The 12410-nt window shown below is 47.2% G+C and overlaps 1 protein-coding gene across 3 annotated transcripts in view; it reads right to left on the reverse strand.

Annotated features, from left to right (window-relative positions):
- Positions 1 to 11623, reverse strand: part of TUFT1 (tuftelin 1) — a 43293-nt gene extending 31670 nt beyond the window's left edge. Inside the window, exon 1 of one of the 3 annotated variants that reach the window (XM_003817245.4) lies at positions 11459 to 11623. In XM_003817245.4, the coding sequence (XP_003817293.1) occupies positions 11459 to 11518 (60 nt within the window). In that variant the 5' untranslated portion in view covers positions 11519 to 11623. Of the gene's footprint in view, positions 1 to 10975; positions 11355 to 11458 lie in introns of those variants that run through there. The other 2 variants (XM_063599170.1, XM_008970388.5) reach the window with 2 other exon arrangements.
- Between the last annotated feature and the right edge of the window lie 787 nt (positions 11624 to 12410).

Below are 12410 nucleotides of genomic sequence, written 5' to 3' on the forward strand. Positions count from 1 at the left end.
CTGGACATTTGTGATGTATATATGTTTCTGTATATATGTTACTATTAAATGTTTTTAAAAACAAAAAATCAAAAACTCCTTATTATGGTATTAGAGTCCCCTTATGATCAGGACCATCACAGTCTATACCACATAAAATGTTTTGACTCCCTCCAGTACCCCAATGTACCCTGCACTCTATCCCCAACTTTTTCCTGATCCAATTGTAGAAGGCATCCAAATCCAAGTCTGTTTCTGCCAATGGGTCTTCCAGTGCAATACGTGCTCCCACCTCCCCAGAGGTGCGCATGTTGCTTTCTCCGACCAGGGTATCCTCTCCTCCCTTGCCTCCTTGGAGAATTCCTGCTCAGCCTTCAAGGTATCTCCTCTCTGAGGGTCCGACCCTTATCCCAGCACTCCTCCCTCAGTCAGAGCACCTACTGCAACCTACATATCCTGCACTTTAACAAGGAGCCCATTCTTTTGTAACCATTCATTCATCTCCCCCGAGAAAATCATAAGCTCCTTGAAGACATGGATAGCTTATTTAGTACAATGGCTGGCCTAGAATAGGTTCTCAAAAAAATATGTTGTTGCATGAGTTCCAGGTGATATGTTCAGGGATTTTCCCAATTCCCTTTGAGAAACTCCAGCTCTTCAGTTTAGAGAAGCAGTACGGAATACTAGAAAAAGCAGACACAGAAAAGTAGCAGAGGAAGGTCAAGGAAAAACTGAGCAAAGACTAAGAAGGCAACTCTAAAAAGAAATAACAAGTGGCTAATGGAATAGGAAAGATGCTCAACCTCACCAGTAAAGGAAAATGCAAATTAAAATGCTAATGAGCTATTTTGGGGGGATTTCATTACACTTATAGAAATATAAAGATAAGACATGTAGAAATATGTTCACAGTAGCATTGCATGCAATGGCAAAATACCAGAAACCACCCAGATGGCCCACTGACAAGAAAACAAATTTTTAAATTATATATTATTTTTGAGACAGGGTCTCACTGTGTCACCCAGGCGGGAGTGCAGTGGCATGATCATGCCTCACTGCAGCCTTGACCTCCCAGGCTCAATTGATCCTCTCATCTCAGCTTCCTAAGCAGCTGGACTACAGGCGTGCACCACCGTGCCTGGCTAATTAGAAAATGAATGAATAAACCCTGACATATTAGTACAATGAACTACTATTCAGCTGTGAAAATAAATGAACTATGCAACATGCATTGACATGAATAAATCTCAAAATAAGTGTTAAGTGAAAAAGCAAGCTGGGGCCAGGTGTGGTGGCTCACGCCTGTAATCCCAGCACTTTGGAAGGCCAAGGCAGGCAGATCACTTGAGGTCTGGAGTTTGAGACCAACCTGGTCAACATGGTGAAACCCCGTCTCCACTGGAAATATAAAAATTAGCTGGGCCTGGTGGTGCATGCTTGTAATCCCAGCTACTCGGGAAACTGAGGTGGGAGAATCACTTAAACCCAAGGGGCGGAGGCTGCAGTGAGCCAAGATCACGCCATTGCACTCCAGCCTGGGTGACAGAGTGAGACTCTGTCTCAAAAAAACAAACAAATGAAAAAACTATTTGGGCCAGGCACAGTGGCTCACGCCTATAATCCCAGCACTTTGGGAGGCCAAGGCAGGTGGATCACCAGAGGTCAGGAGTTCAAGGCCAGCCTGGCCAACATGGTGAAACCCCGTCTCTACTAAAAATACAAAACACTGGCCAGGTGTGGTGGTGGGCACCTGTAATCCCAGTTGCCTGGGAGGCTGAGGCAGGAGAATCGCTTGAACCTGGGAGGCAGAGGCCCCAGGGAGATAAGGAGAGAGGTGCAGTGAGCCCTGTGACACTCCTATAATAAAACATATAAAGAGAAGGAAAGAAAAAGTACTAAACTTGGCTAGGCATGTTGGCTCACGCCTGTAATCCCAGCACTTTGGGAGGCCCAGGAGGGCAGATCGCCTGAGTCCAGGAGTTTGAGACCAGCCTGGGCAACATAATGAGACCCTGTCTCTACAAAAAGTACAAAAATTAGCCTGGTGTGGTGGTGCACACCTGCAGTCCCAGCTACTAGGGAAGCTGAGGTGAGAGGATCAATTGAGCCCATAAGGTCAAGGCGGCAGTGAGCCAAGACTGTGCCATGCACTCCAACCCAGGTGACAGAGCGAGACTCTGTTTCAAAACAAAGTACTAAACTTGAAGTCAGAGGCAGGATGTCTGAGTCCTGATTGATGACCATTAATCCTTGAGCAAATCACTTAATCTCTCTGGGTCTCAGTTTTCTGTCTGTAAAATGAGGGTGATAATTTCACAACCGACATTTTAGGAAGAGTAGATAGATGTGCAAGAATGATGTAAAAGTGATTTGCAAACCATACATCTCTTCACAAGGGTGAAGCAGCATTACTTTCCCAAGTAGCTCTGGAAAGTCTGCAAGGGAAGAGGGTGGATGAGGTAAATTGTCTAATGGAGCTGATGAAAAACTTAGGGCTCTCTCTGGCACCTCATCCTCCAGAACTGGAGAATGCATCTTAGTCAGCAAGGCCACAGACCTCGGCCTGCACCCCCAACCCAGAGTCAAGGAGCAAATCCTGGGGCTCCTCTCTGCCTGGTGCACTTAGTTGTTTTCTAGAGCAGGCTTGCATTTCCTCAGGACTATGAGCAGGCTCCAGGGAGCTTTAGGAACACCCCAAAAATATCCGGCAGGGGGTCTCCACTGGGGACTCTAAAGGGCAAGATGAGAAGTGGAGCCTTCTTCTCTAGGGAAAAAGGAGCAGTACTAATCACAAGGTAAGCAGCCTCTAACCTCATAAACATTTTTGGGAGAAGCCCAGCTACCTCCAAATTATAGGCAGCCTCACCACTCTGTTCAAACAAATCTCCAACCGTGACTCACTCCTCAAAGCAGGGAGGGGGTAAACACATAGCTGAGGGGTTAGAGATCAAGACGCCACAGCAGAGATAAGGAGATAAACAGGGAGGCCCCAGGGAAATAAGGAGAGAGGTGCAGAGTTCTCACACCACAGGCTCATGTGAATAGGGAAAAGCCTGCGTTCCCCCAGCTCTCACTCCCCAGGTTTTACAGGGGTCACTAGGACTGGGTAGGAGTCAAGTGTAAGGTTCTTTCTAAGAGGAAGTAAAGGAAGTGGAGATTGCCCCTGAGCTGGAAACCAGCAACCTTAATTCATCTTCACCCTGTATCCCACTCTTCCCTCACTTTGCCCCTCAATCCCACCCACTTTCCCACCCCAAGTGTACATGGCCTCTCAAGCTGCCGGAGGAGCAGTCACTTCAGTTTCCCCACTTTGAAAAATGGGAGGCTGGGCACGGAGGCTCAAGCCTGTAATCCCAGCACTTTGGGAGGCCAAGGCAGGCGAATCACGAGGTTAAGAGATTGAGATCATCCTGGCCAACAGGATGAAACCCTGTCTCTACTAAAAATACAAAAATTAGCTGGGCGTGGTGGCGCACGCCTGTAGCTCCAGCTACTTGGGAGGCTGAGGCAGGAGAATCACTTGAACCTGGGAGGTGGAGGCTGCAGTGAGCCAAGATTGGGCCACTGTACTCCAGCCTGGTGACAGAGCAACACTCCGTCTCAAAAAAAAAAAAAAAGAAAAGAAAAAGAAAAAAGAAAAGTAGGAATAGCCAGCCCCTTGTAACAATGGCACCCAAGTGATCAGGATGAAGGAAGTCCCATAAACTCAAAGAACAGAGCCGGATGGGATAGGTGGGTACCTACCCTCTCTACCCGCTCCTTGAGTGAGGCTTGCACCCGACTCAGCTCATCAGTCTCAGGTACATGGTCCTGCCTTCTGCAGTGCTGCCTAGGCCAGAGATGGCCCTTTGTGGAGTATGACACAAAGAATCACTCCCTTTCTTCCTCCCCAGATTAGCCAACAAAACAGGTGTTTGATTTTTATGTGGCTGCCTACCCAGAGGCATGGGCTGGACAGGCACTATGTAGAGGGCTCACCAGGGTTACTGTGAGGTGAAATGAGAAAAAGGATTTGAGGTGACACCCTACATGGGGCAGCCTTTCTCATTACTTGGAGCCCTAACAAAGGAAAACACTAGGGCCTAGCAGTGACAGTGTGTCTGTAGAGGGAAGTGAGCTCCTGAACCAACTCTGAAGGAGACACCCACTTGCTAAGCCAGTCTCACTCTAGGACACCTGCCTAGCGACCAGCAAACCTGGAATGAAAGGGCAAGTTCCTCAGTGCCCCCTCTGCATCAAAGGGAGTGGCTCTGCCCTCTCTAGTCTCTGACTACCTGCTTAGTGATTTTTGCTTCTGTGCCCCCAGACCCAAGAAAACCACGTCTCTTTTCTTCCTTCATCGACTCATCCCCTTCCTACCCTATATTGTCTCCTCCACTTCCTGCCTCTGCTGGCCAGGCTTAAATCTGGGCCACCAGCCTTCCTGGCACATACCTATTTCCGCAACTGAACCTTCCCAACCCCTAGAAAACAAAGGTATTTCACAAGCCTCTGCACCTTGACCCAAAGAGGCATGCACCATAATTACTAGCAGGCAAGGAAGCTCATCCCACCTCTCTGAGCACACGTGTCTGGAACTGAAACCATCTGGGTGCACGCCCCCCTCCACCCTGGAGAACTATGGGCAAATGTTAGCGCCAAATGCCTGATGATGAGGTAACTCTCCTCGCTCAGAGGAGATCCTTCCTTCTCTGGCAAAGCCCAGCATTCCCCAAATTCCTGGCAGCCTTGGTGACATCAGAAAATGCAGTGCTCCTGAAAGTAAGAACCTGGCAATAAATGGGAGAGATGGGATGGTGTGAGGAGAAATTTATGGGCTGAGTTTAGGACAAGTTTCATGAGTAGAAGGAACAGGCAGCCACCAAACTTGAAAGGCTCCTCTGCCCAGCAGTTTTTCCCCACACTCAGATGTCACAGAACCAGGTCTTCCACGTTTTAGAATACGTTCAGTCCTCTGGAGTAAGCAGCAATGGCTACAGATGAATCCTCCTTTAAAATGCAAATATTCTGACCCAGCAATCCCACTCCTAGGTATTCCTCTCCAAGAGAAATGAAAATGTATTTCCACACAAAAACTTGTACACCAAAGTTCGTAGCAGCATTATAAATGATAGCCAAAAAGTAGAAAGAACCCAAATGTCCACCAACATTTATCCATGACGAACACAGTTGTAATACATCTAAATAATGGAATATTATTCAGCCATAAAAAGGAATGAAGTACTGATTCACATTACAACATGGATGAACCTTGAAAACATCATTCTAATAAAAGATGCCAGTCACAAAGGATCACATACCGATGATTACATTTATATTAAATATCCACAATAGGTAAATCCATAGAGAAAAAAAGTAGACTGGTGGCTGCCTAGGGCTGAGAGAGATTGGGGGGAAATGGGGAGTGACTGCTAATGGGTCAGGATTTCTTTATAAGGTAAGGAAATGTTCTAAAATTGATTTATTGATGATTGCACAACTCTGTGAATGTACTAAAAACCACTGAGTTACATACTTTAAATGGGGTATATGAATTATATCTCAATAAAGCTGTTCATAAAAAATTATATGAAGCTCATGGTAAGGCTTCAATAAATCACAATTCTAATTTAAAAAATAAAAGAGAGTGAGGCTCTGGAAAGACTTGGCATTAAACTACTTGAGCTTCTGAGGTCCTAAAGGAATGTCACCTATTCCACAGTAAAGACAAGTCTTCAGATTGCAGCTGATAAAAAAATCCCAAGTCCACCCAGGTGTTGGAGAACCTCTCTGGCCAAGACAAATCCAAAAAAAGAAAAAGAAAAAGAGAGAGAGGATGAAAAAAATGCAAATAGTTCCCAATTAATGTAGATAAATTTTAAAATGCATTAAAGTAATGGTAAAGACAATAAAAAGATGCTGTAGAAAAAAAAAAAAGAAAAAATGCAAATATTCGAAAGAAAGATAAAACTGATATATTACTTAAAGAAACCAGAGCAGCAGGGGACACCAGCTGCCTTGGTCATGAGGTCTAAAAAAGAAGAGGAAAGATGCCCAGAGAGAGATGCCAAAATATGAACCCTGACCCATCACCAGTCTAAAACCAGTACTGGCTGAGTCAGGACTAGCAAAGGTTACTCAGGTCTTCACCCTGGGTCTATCTGTAGGCCTTCCTCTCACCCCTGGGACTCTCCACTGGTTGAGGGACCTGGATCATCAAGGAAACGAGAAAGAAACAGGAATAAACAAAAGTCAGCATAATGAGGAGGAGCAAACGTTGCCCAAACCAGAGAGTTCCCAGACTCTTCCTCCATCCCTTGGCTGGTTGCTTACAGGAGGTTAAAACAGTCTAGTCTAAGCCAGTAGAAATAGAAAATAATAGCTAACCTCTGAGTACTTACCACATGCCAGGCACTGTGCTTCATATTTTATGTGTATTATCTAATTTAATCCTCACAACTACCTTATGAGAAGGGTGCAATTATTATCCCAGTTTTACAAGTGAGAAAACTAAGAATGAAGAAATTAAGTAATTTGCCTAAGTGAGCTTGGGCAAAGCAGACATCAAAGCCTGATTAGAGCCCACCTTAGTCAGATTCCCAGAGCCACGCTCTTTTTTTTGTTTGTTTGTTTGTTTGAGACGGAGTTTCACTCTTGTTGCCCAGGCTGGAGTGCAATGGCGTGATCTCGGCTCACTGCAACCACCACCTCCCGGGTACATATGATTCTCCTGCCTCAGTCTCCCAAGTAGCTGGGATTATAGGTGCGCACCACCACACCTGACTAATTTTGTATTTTTAGTAGAGATGGGGTTTTGCCATGTTGGTCAGGCTGGTCTCGAACTCCTGATCTCAGGTGATCCACCTGCCTCAGCCTCCCAAAGTGCTGGGATTACAGACGTGAGCCACTGCACTCAGCCCAGAGCCATGCTCTTGACCACAATGCTATTAACAGAAACTATAGTTTATTACATTACCAAAAATTGTAATACAGTTACACTGGGAGGATGGGAAGGAAGCATGTCAGGGGTGGGAGTATAGATTTTCCTATAATTCCTACAACAGAAGTCAATAGATGTCTAAAACTGATAAATCAATTAAAATCACTGTAAGCATATTATTTAGAAACATGGAGGTAAACACAAAACAGCTCAAAGAATAGAAAGTGGTTACTTCCATGGAGCAGAACTTGGAGCAGGGGACTGCTATTTTCTTTTAAAAGCCTTTTGATATTATTGATACTTTGATACTTTAAAATCATGCACATATGTGATTTTAAATGTCCGAGATCACGTCGTTGCACTAAAGCCTGGGCAACAAGAGTGAAACTCCTTTGATAAAAAGTGATTTAAGAGGCCAGGCACGGTGGCTCACGCCTGTAATCCCAGTACTTTGGAAGGCCGAAGCGGGCAGATCATTTGAGGTCAGGAGTTTGAGACCAGCCTGGCCAACATGATGAAACCCCATCTCTAGTAAAAGTACAAATATTAGCTGGGCATGGTGGCCCATGCCTGTAATCCCAGCTACTCGGGAGGCTGAGGCAGGAGAATTGCTTGAACCAGGGAGATGGAGGTTGCAGTGAGCCAAGATTGTGCCACCGCACCCCAGCCTGGGTGACAGAGTGAGACTCCATCCTCCCCCCCTCACGCCCAAAAAAAAGGTGATTTAAGGCCAGGTGCAGTGGTGCACACCTGTAATCCCAGCACTTTGAGAGGCCGAGGCAGGAAGATTACTTTAAACCAGGAGTTCAAGACTAGCCTGGGCAACATAGTGAGAACCCATATCTACGAAAAATGAAAAATTAGCTAAACATGTTGAGTATGCCTGTGGTCCCAGCTACTTGGGAGGCTGAGGTGAAAGGATCCTTTGAGTCCAGGAGTTCAAGGCTGCAGTGAGCTATGATTACGCCACTGCACTCCAGCCTGGGCAACAGAGTGAGACCCTGTCTCAAAAAAAAAAAAAGTGATTTAAAGAAGGATGGAAAGAAGGAAGAGAGGCAAGGAGGGAAATGAAATCAGAGATCATCCATGGTAAAGTCTAATGTCATAGACATCCGTTCTTTTGCCACACAGCTTCCATTCCCCTCCACTGATAACAACACTTGGGTCTTTGGAGAATCTCCTTCCATCACCGTAATCTTGGGGGGACCTATCAGTCAAGGAACCCTGTCCTGCTCTGGACAACTGGGGGCCAAGGGACAATGGTACTCTCTCCCTGGAATCTTGAGCATAATGGTGCAGAGACCTAAAACAGCTGGAACCAATTCACCAATAGTAGTAAGCCTCCATTGTTCCACTTACCCAGGCCCCAGAACATCCTTGGTTAGGGCTTTCTAAGCTTTCCCTTAAATTCTGTGAACTGCTCTATTTCCTTCTAATAATTTCCTCATCTGCTTAGTTTAGCTGGAGTCATTCTCTGTTGTTTATAACCAAAGGAAGTTAATGGAAATATCTAGTAAAAAGGAGTTTGGTGTTTATTTGTTCTTTTATTTGCCAATATAACTTACCACAGTGGCTTGCAAAACTTTTCAATCTCTAAAACATATTTCACCTCAAGACCCAGTAAACAAACACGTACATATATAATACACACACACACACACACATATATATAACTGAAATAAAAGTTCTACCAAAAATGTCTATCCTCACTAACACTCTAAGAGTGTTAATTCTATTTCTTTTTTAATACTGGTCTGACCTACTAAGTTGATCTCAGACCCACTACTGGTTATGGTCTGCAGTTCTGAAAAACACTGGCTCCTTGTACCTGCTGCATCTGCCTCCAACAATAAAAACATCCCAGAGAGTGTATTGGCCCTATGTCCATGTCCACATGTGATACGCTAAGGCACACTGCCTGGCTAGTGGGGAAACACCAACAGAGTCCCAGGGCCCTCACTCCCAGTAGGATCTCTAATCAGTTCAACTGTCTACATTCTGACTCCGGAAGAAACATCTGTTCATTTATTTATTGACTCACTTTGCACATGAATTGAGCACCCATTCAGTGGTGTGAATATATGACAGATTCCTGGGGGTTGTCCAGAGCCATAAATTCTGTCTGCAAGTTGGCTCAGAGAAGAGGAATCCAGGACAAGGCCTGTGTCCTGACTGTTCACCATCTCCTCCCCTCCCTTAAGGGCCCAGGAATGTCTCCAAGATCAGATCTGGGCAATGATTACTTCATTCCCAGCTCTGGAGTAAAATAAGTCTCAAGTTCAGCCTAGAAAAAAGGAATAAAAGGGAATTTCTGTCTCTCCCTTGCTCTAGAGGTCTCTGGTTAGCTTCAAACTAACCTATGATGGAGACCATCTGAATTCCTTGTCCATTATTTTCTCTTAGTAATTTTTTCTGCCCCACCAGACAAACAGCAAAAACATCAAGAAAGAGTAAAAGGGGCCAGATGTAGTGGCTCATGCCTGTAATCCCAAGCCTTTGGGAGGCCAAGGTGGGCAGACTGCTTGAGCCCAGGAGTTCGAGACTAGCCTGGGCAACATGGTGAAATCCCATCTCTACCAACAGAAAAAAAAAAAATTTTTTTAGTCAGGTGTGGTGGCATTTGCCTACAGTCTCAGCTACTTGGGGAGACTGAGGTAGGAGGATCTACTGAAACCAGGAGGTGGAGGTTGCAGTGAGCTGAGATCATGCCATTGCACTCCAGCCTGGGCAACAGAGCAAGGCCCTGTCTCAAAAAAAGAGAAAAGAAAAGAGAAAAGAAAAGAAAGGAAGAAAGAAAAAAAATAGTAGAGGTTAATGATTCATTAACACTGCCAGTGCCAACTTGGTCTTAGACTTCTTTCCGGATCTCTTTTCTATATAGCAAGCAAGCAAAAAGCAGCCCAAACATCCCTCTCCTTTATTTATCTCATACCCTTTTCCCTCAACTATTCCAAAAGAGAGAGCAAGAGCATGGAAGAGAAGCTATAGGTGATATGCATCTGAAGTCCCAGCTACTCAGGAGGCTGAGGCAGAAGGATTGAGGCCAGGAGTTCAAGGCTGTGGTGTGCTATGATTGCACCCGTGAAGAGCCACTGTACTGCAGCTCCGGCAACATAGCAAGACACTCGTCGCTTAAAAACAGAGCAGGGAGTAGGACTTGTGGCTGACACATAATGGATAGATTTCTTCCATCTCTTCAGAGTCTCATAGCTGGGGATGTGGCAGGCTACAGAAGAATGGGATTTGGGCAACTGGGGTTGGCCAATAGCAACATCTGTATTTTAATGTGGCAAAAACACTCATAGCCCAGGCAGAAATGGAGAGGGGACTGGGAAAAGAACTAAATGACCATCTGTATTCTAAACCTGAAATGAGTTTGAAGAAGAGCCATAATCTAGCTGCAGTTGGGTTAGCTCTACCTCAAGAGCAGGATGAGGCAGGCAGAGGGTAAGGGAATCAGATGTGGGAGGGGGGATGATACACAAGTTCCCCATCACCTTAGTTTTCATTTCACTCCCACCCACAATAGCTTGGAAATTGATGAAATAGTACACACCTAATCTGGGTTAAGTTCCCCAAAAGAGCCTAGAAACACTCAGCCACAAATTACCCTCCTCAGCCTCTGGAGAGGAAAAACCATATGGTCAGCTAGGGTGGGGAGAACTGGGACTGGGAGCCAGAGAAAGAGGAGAGAGGGGTAGACCAGCCTGCACTGGATAACGCCCCCTTTCTCCGCAACCCTCTCCCCGTCCAGAAGCCTTCGCTTGGGTCACTTCCCTCCCCTTCTCGGCCCGGGTTCTGCATCCCCTTCCTCCACTATCCCAGGGCCTGGCGGCTGGAGACGGAAGCAAAACTAACACACCGTCCCAGGAAGCTATCGGCAGGCAGATAGAGGGAGGAAAACAAGAGAACTACAAGGGGGAAGAAGGAGAAATCCAAGACAAGAGGTGACCCCCGGGCGGAAAGCCCTATCCCTTAGCGAAAGGTAGAGTCCCTAGCCAATCTCGGAATAGTTTGAGTCCTACCGTCCCCTACTTGCCCCCCACCCTCCAGTCCAAGCCCTGTAATTTACTCTACCATTTTTCTTGTTACTGATCATCCAAAGCACCATGATGAAATTCTTTGGAGGGCCTCGGAGGTCACCAGGACCCTCGACCCACGGGAAAGCCTAAGCCTCCTCGGCAGCACACAACGTCCAAAGGCGCTCAGGGACCCAGTCGCTTGAGCTCATTCTCTTATGACCCAATGTGGCTGCCCACAAGACGCCTGAGACCCGCGGCCCAAGCACGGGCTCGCCGGCGCCGAGTCCCAGGCAGGAGCCGCAGTGTCCTACCAAAGGGCAGGGACGCCCTGAACCCTCCAGCCTCAACGGAGTCTTCACCCCGCGACTCCCACTGCCCGTCGCAGGCAAAAGAATAAAAAGAGAGAAGCGCCCCGCAGGGCTGACCGCGCGAGCCGGGCACCAGGTGATGTCAGCGAACCCGGCGCGGGGCACGGAAGGGGCGGACTTAGAAACCGGGAATACAAAACGGAGAAGACAGCGAGAGCGCTTTTTCTTACCGCCGCCTGGTCCTCTGGGTGCACGTCCACCAGGGTACACCAGTTCCGCGTCCCGTTCATCTTCCCTCGGGGTCGCAGCACACACGCCACTAGTCCACCCCGCTGTCTGGCTCCAACTGGGCGGGCGCGCGCGGAACCGCCCCCTTGTATAGGCCCATCAGGGGCGGGCTGAAGATAGGCCGCGCCCCCAGTTCGCGGTTTCGCAGAGAACTAACGATAGGCGAGGAGGTGAGGTGGGCGGAGCCAATGGGTCTGGGACATGCCCCATCGGTGCTCGCATAGATTTACACAAAGGTGGGGCTTGGGAGCGACATGGGGCTGCTTTAACTGAACAGCATTATCTGGAGTATGTGGTTGCACTTCAACATTCTTCATTAATCTTGTCGCTTTCCATCTTTCCAAGATCAGTGTTGGTCAGAGGGAATCACCCTGCCTGCTCCTAGTGGATGAGGAGTTGGAACCTGCAAAAGCTTCCTTCCATACATGCTCCTCTCCCTATACGTAAGCCACCTGTAGGCTTTGTGGAGCTGAGTAAACCTTTCCTCCACCGCAGAAAGGCAGGCACCAAGGTCCAGCTCACTCAGACTGGCCTAAGCCAGTCTGGCAGGTGCACTTCCTTGGCAAGAGGCCCAGGAGGCCCAGTCAGCTTAGGCTCTGGGTGGGGCTTGTTTTGCAGAAGCTCTTTTACTGACGCTGCCCTTATATAGTTGGGAGAGGCGGGACACATTGCCTTAAAAGGAATTTGTGTTCGTGAGAAAGGATGAGCCTTGACTTTTCCAGTTGCATTTTCTCCCCAAGCCTAGGCTGGGATCTTGAGGGCCTAGAAGAGAGGGTTGGCCAAGCAGGACCCTGGAGCTTCGTCCCCGCCCAGCTGCTCTTGGCAGATGGCTTCTTCACTTGGCTGTGGTCCACAGAGACAGCAGACAGAATACTTTAGGAGGAGGTCTGACCC

The sequence above is a fragment of the Pan paniscus genome, chromosome 1, assembly GCF_029289425.2.
Source record: "Pan paniscus chromosome 1, NHGRI_mPanPan1-v2.0_pri, whole genome shotgun sequence".
Taxonomy (NCBI): Eukaryota; Metazoa; Chordata; class Mammalia; order Primates; family Hominidae; genus Pan; species Pan paniscus.